General features: G+C 52.7%; 2 protein-coding genes across 2 annotated transcripts; one reads left to right on the top strand and one right to left on the bottom strand.

The window, feature by feature from the left end:
* The first annotated feature begins 1,659 nt into the window (after window positions 1–1,659).
* GUCA2A (guanylate cyclase activator 2A) lies at window positions 1,660–3,732 on the top strand. Its single transcript, XM_012434466.2, has 3 exons — window positions 1,660–1,765; window positions 2,794–3,001; window positions 3,450–3,732. The coding sequence occupies exons 1-3, from the start codon at window positions 1,691–1,693 to the stop codon at window positions 3,512–3,514; spliced, it is 348 nt and encodes a 115-aa protein (XP_012289889.1). The 5' UTR covers window positions 1,660–1,690; the 3' UTR covers window positions 3,515–3,732.
* A 4,493-nt stretch (window positions 3,733–8,225) lies between these two features.
* Window positions 8,226–10,602, bottom strand: GUCA2B (guanylate cyclase activator 2B). The gene is made up of 3 exons (XM_012434502.2): window positions 10,477–10,602; window positions 9,170–9,356; window positions 8,226–8,516 (listed from the first exon to the last, which is right to left on the bottom strand). Exons 1-3 carry the CDS (start codon window positions 10,561–10,563, stop codon window positions 8,455–8,457), a joined length of 336 nt encoding a protein of 111 aa, XP_012289925.1. The 5' UTR covers window positions 10,564–10,602; the 3' UTR covers window positions 8,226–8,454.
* Between the last annotated feature and the right edge of the window lie 2,686 nt (window positions 10,603–13,288).

Here is a 13,288-nt window from a genome sequence, read left to right as displayed (position 1 = left end):
CTTGTATATATGCACACCTCCTTGTACAGACACAAATACCTTGGTATACACAGACATACATATACCCCTCAGCACAGACACACACATACACTTCCGCATATATACAAATACACTCCTCAGTGTACACACATGCCTCAGCACACACAGCTGCAGCACATGCACACATACATACACACCTTGGGTTACACACACTCAGGGTATGAACAGACACCTTGGCATACACAGACATACACATCTCTGCAGACACACACCCCCAACACACACACACGCACACGCACACACACACACTCACCAGAAAGGGGTGGGAAATCCAGTGCAGCCGTGAGGACTGCCCTGGGAGCTGGGCCACGAGCTCCCTGCCCCTCCCTGAGGGCCGAGTCCCTGCAGTTCCCTCCTGGTCAGGCCCTGCTCTCTCCAATTCCCTCTTCAGTGTTGACTCTCCCCACCCAGGAATTCCTGCCCAACCTCCTGCCCTAGGGCTGTCCTGGCTTCAGGCCAGGTTGGCTGAATGGAGAGATGACATCCCAGGGCTACCCTTTCTCCGGTGTCCTGGGGAATTCCTGCTCACAACAGCACATAGTGAATGCATGCTGTGCTGGGGGTGCAGTCTGAATGGGGTCAGAGTCTAGAGGGGCGCAGGCACACACAAGCAATTCCAATGTCACCATTCAAAAGCTGCAGAAGGGGCCGCACCTGCAGGGGCAAGGGGAGCAGTAAGGCAGGGGAGGAGCTCACTCAAGGACACCCTGAAACTGTAGGGCAGGCTGAACAGGATGGGGACCGGCACAGGATGGGAACAGCCTGTGGCTCAGACAGGCAGGAGGTCACCAGAGGGGCCAGGGAAGACCAGGAGCTGCTGTGGCTGCTAAAAATAATAAGGAATGGACCTCTGCTGAGCACCTTCTGTGTGCCAGGCATTGAGTGAAGTGTTTTAAAAACCTCACTTAATTCTCAAAACAGTAACATCTACCCTACACCTACCCCACAAGGTAGGTATTATTTTTAGTCCCCACAGGGGACACAAGGGACAATGAGACTCAGAGAGGGGAAAGCATTGGCCCAAATTCACACGCCTCACAACTGGGCAGTGGGTGGAACTGAACCCAGGCAGTGCGGAGGGAGGGCTTCCTTAAAGTTGCAGCAATCACAGCAGCCCTGACTTGCCCTGCAGCCTCCCCATCCCCCAGGCGGAATTTCCCACATTGCCCTGAATATTCCAGGCCTGTCTCACCTCCTCGCTGTCCCTGCGGCATGAAATGGCCTTCTGCCCTCAGCCCCTTCTCTGAGAAAACTTCCATCCATTCCCCAGAGCTCAGCCCCCAGTGCAGCCCCGTCACCCACCCTAATCACCCTGCGTTTCACTCTCTGTGACTGGGCCTTCCTCCTCAAGGGCAGGGTCTGTGGGCCCCACACCAGCACAGGGCAGTCGTGAGTGAATGTGCTGGTTGGTGAATGAATGCAGGACCCAGCCCGGCTGTGGGTCAAAGTGGGTGCTCAGGGAGGGACTGGGGCCCCCCTGCCAGGCTCTTATCTCCCAGGGCTGTCTTGAGCCTTATCTGATAAGGCCTGACAGGTGAGCAGATGAGACTGACAAAGGCTTCCGGGTTACTCAGTAACCTGCCCTCTTTAAAAGTCCCGATGTTTCCCCCTGGCATCCATAACAGCCACCCCTCTCTTGAGCACTGCAGCCATGAACGCCCTCCTGCTCTCCGCACTGTGCCTCCTCGGGGCCGGGGCTGCCCTGGCAGGAGGGGTCACCGTGCAGGTGAGTCCTGTGTCCCACCCTCGTGCAGCTGGCTTCCTGCCCCTCGTGCCCAGGGCTGGTCCCCCGAGAGAGTACCCCCTCTTTGGGGCTGGATTGAGGGTGTGTGTCCAAGGCTCGGCCTTCTTCAAGGAGCTCCTGCTCAGTCCTGCCATGCACACCCTTCCCTTCAACTTTGGAGGAGAAAGAACCCCAGTGGAGGGAAGGGGAATAACCATATGGGGAAGGTGGGGAGTTGGCCAATTTACTGAGTGTCCCCAGCCCCTCACTGTGGCCCCACCATCAACCTGGAAGGGAGGGATTATTAGTCCCACTTTACAGAGGGGAAAACTGAACCTCACAGAGGTTCTGTAACAAACCATGAGCACATGGCCATGGGAAGTGCAGGAGCTGGATTTAAATCCAGACCTTACTCCTCAGTTCCATGCTCAGCCAAAGCACCCTCTGGATCCCAAGAACCACATGGACACCCTGGAGGTCCTGACAGATGGGTATGCCTACCAGTGCCAGTGCCGGCGACAGGCCAGGCTGGCACCCAGCAGGGCCCTGCTTTCTATCAAAGCCAGATTCCTGGAGGCTTTTTATTGCTTCTCAAACAAAAACCAGGCTGCAGGCTGGAGCTGGGGGCCCAGTGATCAGCCGCACTGCTCTCAGGCAGGGGAAGGACAGCCTGGGCTTGGCCACGTGGAGCTACGACGCCTGGGTGCTCGTCCTTTTGCTTTCCCTAAAAATCAGCACACTGGCTCCTACTCATTAGGCACCTATGGTGTTTCTGGCGCTCCGCACCCATTTTCTCCATTCCCCATACAACATGCAGACTTGCCAGTTCCAGAGTGCCCAGCGTCACAGAGCAAAGCCAGGGCGTGGGCCCTGAGCTCTGCCCCTCACAGTGCCCTGCAGTGGGCCGCCTGGCTCCCATATGCCACGACACTGCTTGCGAGCACCACTGGGCTGGGCTGGGGCCAGCGCGGGGGGCACAGCCAGGAAGCAGGCTGCAGCCTGGCCTCACGCTCTGGGCTTGTCTCTTCCAGGATGGAAATTTCTCCTTTTCTCTGGAGTCAGTGAAGAAGCTCAAAGGCCTCCAGGAGCCCCAGGAGCCCAGGGTTGGGAAACTCAGGAAGTTGGGATCCATCCCTGGTGAACCTGTGGTTCCCATCCTCTGTAGCAACCCGAACTTTCCAGAAGAACTCAAGCCTCTCTGCAAGGAGCCCAATGCCCAGGAGATGCTCCAGAGGCTGGGTGAGCAGCCTCCTCTCTCGGGTGGGAATTGTCTGGTGGCCCTTGAGGAGGAGACGTGCTCTGATTGGTGGGATTTGGAGGAAAGGCTTAGCTGTGATTGGTGGGCCTAGGGAGCTTGGCTCTGATTGGTGGGTCTTTTCTGCGCCCGCTTCAATTCTGAGTTGTAAATGCGGAGGTTTGGGGATGCGGTTCTGCGAGATGCGGGTGGTAGCCCTGCGCCCATTCATGTGGTCTTAGTTGCTTCTCTTTCTGGTGGAATCTCTGCTCTGATTGGTTGGTTTGAGCAGTCTATGAGCCCTAGTGTGGGGCAAATAGCCCAGCTGGTCAGAGTACGGGCCTGCTGGGATCCTCCCGGGGCTGGGTGGTGACGTCCAAGCTCTGGGCCAAGGGCGGCAGGGGCCTCGCGAGGGAAAGCTGGTTCTCACGAGGCCCCATCTCTCTTGTGCAGAGGAAATCGCCGAGGACCCGGGCACCTGTGAGATCTGTGCCTATGCTGCCTGTACTGGATGCTAGGGCGGCTTGTTTGCTGCCCGCCTCCCCTCCCCAGCAGGGAAGCTCTTTCTCCTGAAGGAAGGGCCGCCCATGGTACTCTGCTCCCAGCAGCTCAGCCTACCCTGTCCCAGTCGGGAGGAGCAGCCCTGGGAGGGACAGGGTGACTGGAGGCCTCGCCCCAACACTGTCCTTCCCTAGAGCCACTCCAACCCCCAGCTAATAAACCAGATTCCAGAGGACTCCGGATATTGCCTTCCTTCCTTCATCCACTAGTCTACCCTGCCCTGGAAGCTCGGGACACACTGTACTAAGTGAAGGACCCCACTCTCCCTGCTAAGCTGCTCACTGTCCCCGGTGTTGCCACCACACAGAGGCATGGAGGAGATCGGATCTCCAAACCACCGCGGCAGGGGGTGGTGGGAAGGGTTTGGTTTTCTTTCACATCTCCTGAGGTCACCAAATTCACTGAGCCACATTTGAGCACAGGAGCCTGTCTGAGCTGCTCTGGACGACCAACACAGACACTGGACCCACTAGGAGACTGGCACCAAACTCTTGGGTATTCAAGGCTCCCACCAACCATGCCAGCATGGCCTCCAGCCCTGACCACATCCCAAACCACACCTCTTGCCATGTCCTCTGCTACTGCTCACCTCTCCACTGCCCCTCTTCCCACACTACTGTCCAGGTAAACTCCTGCTCCGGCTCCAAGGCTTTCGCTCCGTGGGCTCTCCTCAAGACAACTTTCTCAATCCCTCACGAAGAGTCTCAGTGCTCCCACTGTGACCCTGACCTTGGTGCTTTCTGGGCACTTGGATCACCCACAACCCTTGCACAGCTCTGGCCACCCTCTTGTGTAATGGCTTCTGTGCCTGAGGAAATCTTTCTAACATCCAGACCCATATAGATAATTGCCTGAGGATATAAAACAGGGCAGGGTCTCAGGTGCAGCTTTTCCAAGTACTGTGTGATCTTTGGAAAGTCACCTTCCCTCTCTTTGCCTCAACCTCTTCCTCTATAAAACTGGGACACTAATATTTCCTGCCTCCCAGGCTGGGTGAAATAATGCATGTAAAGCCCTCAGTTTAGGACTGACACAAACACAAGAGGAATTCAGTAAGTGGTAAAACAAACCAAAGAAAAGGGGACCAGGATCAGGCTGAGTGAGAGTGGTTCAGACAGGGCGAGGAGGCAGGTGTGGAAGTGAGGCCTATTAGCGAAGGTAGAGGCAACAAGGAAAGAGGAGGCAGAACTCTCCAGAGTCCATCTTGGGGAGTGCGGTGGAGGGGATTCCCTGGGCTTCAGCAATCAAAAGGAAAGGTTTCTTCTAGTTGAGGTCAGGAAGGCTTTGTGAAAGGTAAAGGCAGGTGCGTTTGCATCACCCTTCGAGATTTGCACTGGGATGCAGTGAATTTCAAAACCTGTGTGGAAGTGGGGAGAAAGAGGGTGTTGCAGAAGGTAGGAATGGTGCAGATAGACACAGAGACACTGAAATGGTTCAGTCAGGACAGTGCGAAGCTGGGAGGGCAGACAGGACTGAGTTTAAGCCTTACTGTGTCATTTACAAGCTGTGTGCCCCTCTGAGGCTTGATTTCTCATCTGAAAGTGAGGATGATGACAGACCCTACCTCCCAAGTTTGGCGGGAGATTAGGTGAGATGTGCGGTGGAGCAGAATCATTTAATGACCTAACTCCGGAGCCACACTCTGGGTATAAATCCCGGCTCTGCCTTTTACAGCTGTGTGTCTTCAGGCAGGTTAGCTAGCCTGCCCTCGCCTCAGTTTTCTCATCTGTAAAAAGGGGAAGAAAAGAATCCATATATCATATGGTCGAGTGAAGAGTAAATGTAAAATACTGGAAAAATTCTTAAAACTCCACTGGTTTTGAACAACCACTGGGTCAAATAAGAAATCAAAAGGGAAATTGAAAAATATCTTGAGAAAAGTGAAAATGGCAATACAACATACAAAAGCTTATGGCATGCAGCAAAAGCAGTTCAAAGAGGGACATTTATAGCAATAAATGCCTACATCAAAAAAGAAGAAAGATTTTATATAAACAACCTATTGTTACATCTCAAGGAACTAGAAAAAGAACAAACTAAGCCCAAAGTTAAGGAAAGAAAAGATCAGAGCAGAAATAAATGAAATAGATACTAGAAAAACAATAGAAAAGATCAACAAAACTAAGAGTTGGGCTTTTGAAAAGATAAAATTGCAAAACCGTTAGCTAGAATAAGAAAAAGGGAGAAGACTCAAAAGCATTGAAAGCTATCCCTTTAAGATCAGGAACAAGACAAGGGTGCACATTCTTGCCACTTTTATTCAACATAGTTCTGTACTGAAAGTCCTAACCAGAGCAATCAGGCAAGAAAAAGAAACAAAAAAGCATCCAACTTGGAAAGGAAGAAGTTAAATTGTCTCCATTTGCAAATGATATAACCTTACATATAGAAAACTCTAAAGACTCTACTAAAAAGCTATTAGAACTAATAAGCAAATTTAGTAAAGTTGCAGATTACAAAACCAACACACAAAAATCAGTAGCATTTCTATAATTAACAACGAATGATCTGAAAAATTAAGAAAACAATTTAAACAGCAACAACAACAACAAACATCTTAGGAATAAATTTAGCCAATGATGTAAAAGAATCATACACTAGAAAGCATAAATCTCTGATGAAAGAAATTAAGGAAGATGCAAATAAATGGAAACATATTCCATGTTCATGGATTGGAAGAATTATTTTTTAAATGTTTGTGCTATCCAGAATGATCCACAGATTCAATACAATCCCTATCAAAATTCCAATTACATTTTTTCACGGAAATAGAAAAAACAATCCTAAAATGCATAGGGAACCACATTTCCTTTATCCATTCATTTGCTGATGGACACTTAGGTTGACTCTGTATCTTGACTATTGTGAATACGACAGTGTAGCTATTTCTTTGACATACTGATTTCATTTTTTTTTGGCTATATGTCCAGAAGTGGGATTGCTGGATTGTGTAGCATTTCTATTTTTGCTTTTTTGAGGAATCTTCATACTGTTTTCCATAATGGCTATGCTAAATTATATTCCCACCAGCAGTGTGTGAGAGTTCCATTTTCTCCATATTTTTACCAACACTTGTTATCTTTTCTTTTTGCTAGTGTTTGTTTGTTTGTTTATTCCAGATGGGATTTTGCTGTGTTGCCCAGGTTGGTCTCAAACTCCCAGGCTCAATTGATCCTACCTTCTCAGCCTCTCAAGTAGCTAGGATTACATACAGGTGGGTGCCACCATGCCCAGCAAGCATCTTTTTTTTTTTTTTTTTTGACAAAAGTCCTTCTTACAGATGTGAGGTGATATCTCCTCATGATTTTAATTTCCATTTCCCTGTTGATTGGTGATGCTGAGCACCTTCTCATATACCTCCTGGCCTTTTGTGTGTCTTCTTTTGAAAAATGTCACCAGGCTCGGTGGTTCACACCTGTAATCCCAGCACTTTGGGAGGCTGAGGCAGGTGGATCACCTGAGGTCAGGAGTTCTGGACCAGCTTGACCAACACGGTGAAATCCCATCTCTACTAAAAATACAAAAATTAGCCAGGCATGGTGGTGCATGCCAGTAATCCCAGCTATGCAGGAGGCTGAGGCAGTGGCGTGATTTCAGCTCACTGCAACCTCTGCCTACTGGATTCAAGTGATTCTCTTACCTCAGCCTCCTGAGTAGCTGGGATTACATTTCTGGCTAATTTTGTATTTAGTAGAGATGGGGTTTCACCATATTGGCCAGATTGGTCTCAAACTCCCGACCTCAGGTGATCCTCCCACCTTGGCCTCCCAAAGTGCTGGGATTACAGGCGTGAGCCACCGCACCCAGTCTATAATTATAATCATTTTTAAAGACAGGGTCTTGCTCTGTTGTCAAGGCTGGAGTGCAGTGGTGTGATCACTGCTCACTGTGGCCTCAACCTCCCAGACTCAAGTGATCCTCCTGCCTCAGTCTCCTGAGTAGCTGGGACTACAAGCAAGTGCCAACACTCCTGGCTAATTTTCAATTTTTTCATGGAGATGGAATCTCCCTATGTTGCCCAGGTTTGTCTTGAACTCATAGCCTCAAGCAATCCTCCTATCTTGGCCTCCCAAAGTACAGGTGTGAGCCACTGTGCTGGGCCTTTGTTGGCTATTAATTATTATTAATAGTCCTCAGGCTGCCAGGATGGAGAGACAGAGAAAAGGCCTCCTAGCTGGAGCTGGCCAGATAGATCCTGTGGGGCTGGGAAAAGTGGGAGCTCGGGAGTGAGGATGAAGGCCAAGGGCCCATCTTCTCAGGCAGGTCCCAGGCAGAGTCAGCCCTGATTATGGCTTGGGAGGCCATGCCACTTGAATCTTTCCTCCACTCTCCCCTTCTGTCTCACTTCCTCCCCTCCCCAACCCCACTCCTGGGTCTGGAGCACAGTTGCTCTTGCTCTGAAGCTGGGGAGGCCTTGAGTTCAGCCAGGGGGTGGCCAGGTCTGGCTGGCTCTGTGGCTTCTGAGCTCTTATCCTGGATGCCTCATTCCTGCCCTGAGCCTTGGCTCCCTCATATTAGGGATGGGGTTTAATCATCAACTCCCCAGGCCTTGAAAACTTCAGGGAAATTCCTGCCTGGTATTTTTAGTCCAACCTTTCTCCTCAACCCACATGGTTTCCCAGGAAGTTCCTCCCTCGTCTCCTGGGGATGAACAAAGGACACATGGACTTGTGTGTTGTAGGTTCTTTATTTGGGAGCTGGGCTGCCTCAGGGGCCTGCCCCGCCAACCCCGTGTCCAATGGCTTTGCCCCAGATCCAGCTGTCCAGGCCCAGGGAGGCTGGTGATGACCATGGTAGTCAGGGACTCAGCTGGAGCATGGAGGGGGATGGGAGGCTGCCAAGGCGGTGAGCTGAAGGCTGGGGTGTCCTCGGTGGGCTTAGGGCACCCAGGGCCATCTCAGAGGCAGCCAGTACACGCGATGTTCACACACAGCTCACAGTCGTCATTAGCGATGGTCCCTGGGCAGGGAAAGAGCCGGTCAGCTGAGCTGAACCTGAGTCCACCATGGCCAGGCAGCAGAAAAGGCCTGCTTGGGAGTGGGTGGCGTCTTCCACAGATTGGGAACAGGAACCTCTAGAGGCAGAGTGACAGCTTGGGTTCAAGTCCCAGCTGCTCTTTTTCCTAACAGTGACTGGGCGAGTGGCTCACACTCTGTGCCTGAGATTTCTCGTCTGCTAAATGGACAGGGTCGCTGTGAGGAGATAATGCAGACCATGGGACCGGTAGGTCCCAGCACACAGTAGGTGCTCAGTAAGTGCTAGCTAGTTACTACATTCTCCTGCCCAGCTCTGCACCGTCCCTCAGGTTTCAGCTTGGCTGACACCCCTCCTGGAAGCCTTTCAGACCCCCGTCCCACCGCAGATACCAGCCAGCTCTCCTCTCTGCTCCATGCAGCCGTTGTCCATTGATGGGTCTGTGCCTGGCGTGGACTAAGGGGATGCCTGACTCTCAGGGTCCAAACCAGGGAGTCCTGGGAGCCAGTGGGGACCGGGCCTGAGTTTCTTGAATCTCCCCATCCTCAGTCTCTGGGTGCTTATGAGAAACAACCCACAGGAGGCTCCTGGGCGTGGAAGAAGACAGAACAAGGTTCTGCGGGGAGCAGGGCACTTACTCAAGGTCTTGAAGATGCTGGAAGCCTCCTGGGAGGTGCAGACAGGCTGGAGGTCCAGGGGCAGAGCAGGGTGGTGGCACACGGCGGGCAGCGGGCTCTGGGCCCGCAGGTGGGGGCTGGGTGCCCACTGTGCCTCCAGGTCACTTAGCTTCTTCATGGATTCCAGCTGGACCCGGAAGCCTTGGTACTACAGAGAGGGGAGAGGAGATAGGAGCAGATCAAGACCCGGGCCAGGGGCAGGGACTACCGTGACACCCAGGGTCGCCCGCAACCCGCAGATCCTCTGGAGCCTTCCCCATTTCCACAGGAAGTACAGGGCCACACTGGAAAGAGCCGCCAGGGGTGGGAGGTGTGGGAAGAGGGCAGCAAGGCTGTGGGGCACGGTGGTTTAAGGCATGGGCGTTAGAGACAGGCAAGCCCTGGTTCAAATCCCACCTCTGCCCCTGACTGGCTGCCTGTCTGTTCCCCATTCAGCCTCAGCTCTCTCATCTGACATCCCCCATGGGAGCCTGGTACGAGGACACACTCGCTAACTAGGTATGCCTGCCTGAGCTGGCATGGCAGAGTCATGGCAGCCCCAAGAGGCCGGTCTCCGAGGCCAGGACTGTTGGGGAGGCGGAATCTCCTGCACCCCTCTCTGGGACCTACTTTGTTCTTCCCAAGGAGCCCGTGTCTAGAGTCAGGGATGTGACACCCAGGGCCACAGACTTCTCTGCTATGCTGGGCAAGGCCAGCAGCATCTGCTGCGACAACTCCTGCCAGTCTCCCCTGCCCCTTAGAAGGGCACCTGAACCCCCGCAGTCTTCTCTCAGGCCTTTGCACATGCTGTGCCCTCGACCTGGAATGGTTCCCCCGTCCTCTGTGCCTGGCAACCTCCTGTTCATCTTGCAATGCAAGCTCAAGGGTTAGCTGCCAGGAAAATTACGCTGGAGCCTGTCCTCCTCCACCCACATGTGGGTGAACATGGAGAGCTGTGGGAGCAGAACAGGGCATCTCCATCCCTTTCTGGGCTTCTCTCGTGCAGGGGTCACATCCTGTTCCACACTCTGACCTCTGTGACCAGGATGGGCCTTGGAGGGGAGCTGTGCTGAACCAGTCTTGGTATTGTCATTGCCATCATCACTGCCATCAACGTCTGGCTGCTCCTACCCCCCAGCTGCCTTGGTCCCGGGGCTGTGATGGGTGTTGGGTTGAGCCCCAGGTCCCATGCCCCCGTTGTGCCCCCTGGATTCCCAGTACACCCTCTCCAGCCTGATCTCCCACCATGGGGCCCTTCAGGCAGGGGGCACACTGGCTGAGGGACTCACCTGGATGTAGACTGAGTGTGTGCTCTGCAGCAGCAGGAGGACCACGGCCACCCCTGGCAGGAGCCTTGACACAGCCCTGCTGCCCATTGCGCTCCCTATGCTCCCCCTGCCGCTGTCCACTGGCTCACACCTGTGTCCCTGCCTAGCAGCTCCTTATAGCCAGGCTCCGGTGTCCTGGTCACTCATTAACTGGCCAGCTGGGGTGGGGTTGACAGCTGGCTGGCTTTCTGACAAGCTGGGGCTGGTTCCCAGGAAGGGGGTTGGGGGTGAGGAGGGCAGGAGCCAAGAGCCTATGGGAACACAGTGCTTGAAGACCGAGTGCCTGCTGTGTTCTGGGCTTTCCCTGGGGGCCTTGGACCACACTGTCGTTCATGCCTCAAGACACCTGTGTGGGTGTGATGATAGGGAGGCCATTTTATAGACAGGAAAAGTGAGGCTCAGGAGGGAAAGTGGCTTGCTGCAGGTCACGGAGCTAGTTAATGGCAGAGCAGGGGCTACAGCCAGGTGTCCTTGCCCCAGGTCAGCCCATGGTCCTCTCTCTGAGGGAAGGATGCAACAGACAGGTTGGCCCAGGGCAAAGTGGGCAGACACAGCTGACCTCAGGGTTCTCAAGCCCCCATGCCCCCAAGACCCATATCTTTCCCATTCCCTCTCCTCGGTTCTGTTTAAGAACCATCCTTCGAACCAGTCCTTGCTCTGGGTTTTGAACCTGCCTCTGCCTGCCATCTCCGGCCCATGCCTGGGTGCTCCCAGGCCATGTTTGACCCATCTCACGTGTCTGTGCCTTTCAGAAGCCAACAACCTAATCCAGCATGGGGTAAAAAGCAGTGGTGCTGGAGGCAGATTGACCCAAGTTCAAATCCTAGTTCTACTGCAGCTGTGTGGTTTAGGATAAGTCACATCAATTCTGACGGAACCTCAGTTTTCTCTTCCATCCAATGGGCGTGATACAACCCCTTGCATAAGGTTGCTGCGAGTGAGGGCCCTGGCCCACCTGAGGCTGCCCTTATCTCCCAGGTAACACATCCATAGCGGCCCCTCAATCTTACAGTTGTCTTCTAGGCAGTGCATAACCTACTGCCCCGGGGTGGAAGGTTGGGTCAGAGAGAAGAGGGCAAAGTCTCTAAGGGTGATATCACTACTGCCATACCAGGCAGCTATAAACAGTGCTGGTGCCAGGGCTCAGCTCTGCCAGGCGCAGACTCTGGCATGTGGCAGGCTCCCCTAACGTGAAGCCTAAACGTTGGGTTGAAGCCCTGATAGCTCACCTTGGCATTTAAGATGCCACTCCCTAAAGTGGCTAAAATCTGATGTCACCATGCTTCCCCACACCAGCCCTGTTCGCACAGACCTAATCCCAGCTCACGTCTTTGCCTACTCATTCCGTGTGCCTGAAATGCCCATCTTCCTTTCTCTTATCTCAAACTGAAATGAAGAAGGTCAAGTGAACTTCAGAATTTCTTATGTATTGCTTTGAATCCAGACTTCAGCCTTTGCTCTTTAGAGTAGATAGAAATTAAGGGACTCTTACAGGCTTTCTCATCTGTAAAATCAAAACACCCATCTGGTAACAATAGCTCTCATTTCTTGAGTACTGTGTCGCAGGCACAAAGCTATGTTATGGCCATAATCCCATTGAATCCTAAAGGATAGGCATGATGGTTGTTTGCATTTTACAGAGGAGTAACCTGAGGCCCAACGAGGCACCATGTTTGTTGTTGCTGTGAGACCACGAGGGTGAGCAGATTTTCTACCTGGAATTCTTGCCCTTGCTCAGCCTGGGGTGTTATAGAAAAAGGAACCGAGGACTTAGAGATAAGGAGAGCTGGGTTCAAACCCAGATGCTGGCACTTTCCAGCTGTGTGATCTTTGGTACATTACTTAGCTTCTCTGAGCCTCCATTTCTTCATCAGTAAAGCAGAGAAAATATAATAATAATTTTAAAAAAAGATCTCATAGTGGTTGTTGTAAGGAAAAATGGAACAATCCCTGTTTCAGGAGAGCCTGTGACTCTCCCTGAAACTACCATTTCCCCAGCATGTGCTTGGCTTAAGGGGGGTTTCCCTGCCTCTCCGTATGGAACCCCCATGACAAGCCCCGTCTCTGAATCTATAGTGGGACCAGTTCTGCTTTCTGACTTGCCCAGGCTGAACTCAATGCTGTGCCATTCTGTCCAGACCTTGGTCTGACCAACCGTACGGCCTTGGACAAGCGACGACCTCTGTGATCTCAGTTTCTCATTTGTGAAAATAATGTGGCCAGTCTCCAGTGTTTGAGGTTGTCATGAGGTTGCTTGATATCTAAATCTGTGGTCTTTCCATGAGAGGAAGCTCATCCCCCGTGGCCCCCACATCACTGAGACACACCTGTAGGGTCTGGGGGTCCCTTGGCCATGTCTCTTTCCTTTCCTCACCCTGTGGCTCCTCCAGCCAGGGCCTATCATGTGTCAGTCTTCCCTGGGAACCAGGTATGACTTCCTCATCTGCCTAACATGACTCAAGTTTATTTGTCAAACCCACCTCCTCCTAATCTCTTTCTGAATAACCCACCATCCATCACAACCAACTTGGCCACAGACGCAAATCCTCGCCGCCGCACCTGGCCAGCCCCTGTGCATTGACGTGGTATTATCAGGGCACTTCCTTCTTTGTGGATGTGGGAAGTGACTGTCACAGGGGCCTGGACTTCACCCTGTGTGGAAGCCTCAAACACAGATGCGGGGTGGGTGACAGTTTGCCTGTGTGCATTTGGGCAGCTCCCCTCTCTACCCTGGCCTCTCTGCTCAGTGCTCACTGCTACGGTGCCCAGAGCC

The sequence above is a fragment of the Aotus nancymaae genome, unplaced genomic scaffold (genome assembly GCF_030222135.1).
Source record: "Aotus nancymaae isolate 86718 unplaced genomic scaffold, 86718_ANA_hifiasm-v0.15.2.pri h1tg000007l, whole genome shotgun sequence".
Classification (NCBI taxonomy): domain Eukaryota; kingdom Metazoa; phylum Chordata; class Mammalia; order Primates; family Aotidae; genus Aotus; species Aotus nancymaae.
This window is presented reverse-complemented; position numbering and strand designations above follow the sequence as displayed.

Excerpts from the sequence above, each read along its gene's own strand:
- GUCA2A (XM_012434466.2), top strand. The coding sequence starts at position 1,691 with ATGAACGCCCTCCTGCTCTCCGCACTGTGCCTCCTCGGGGCCGGGGCT. Across the intron at positions 1,766-2,793 it reads CAGGAGGGGTCACCGTGCAG|GATGGAAATTTCTCCTTTTC; the intron begins GTGAGTCCTGTG and ends TGTCTCTTCCAG. Across the intron at positions 3,002-3,449 it reads GGAGATGCTCCAGAGGCTGG|AGGAAATCGCCGAGGACCCG; the intron begins GTGAGCAGCCTC and ends TCTCTTGTGCAG.
- GUCA2B (XM_012434502.2), bottom strand. The coding sequence starts at position 10,563 with ATGGGCAGCAGGGCTGTGTCAAGGCTCCTGCCAGGGGTGGCCGTGGTC. Across the intron at positions 9,357-10,476 it reads CACACTCAGTCTACATCCAG|TACCAAGGCTTCCGGGTCCA; the intron begins GTGAGTCCCTCA and ends CCCTCTCTGTAG. Across the intron at positions 8,517-9,169 it reads CAGCATCTTCAAGACCTTGA|GGACCATCGCTAATGACGAC; the intron begins GTAAGTGCCCTG and ends TTCCCTGCCCAG.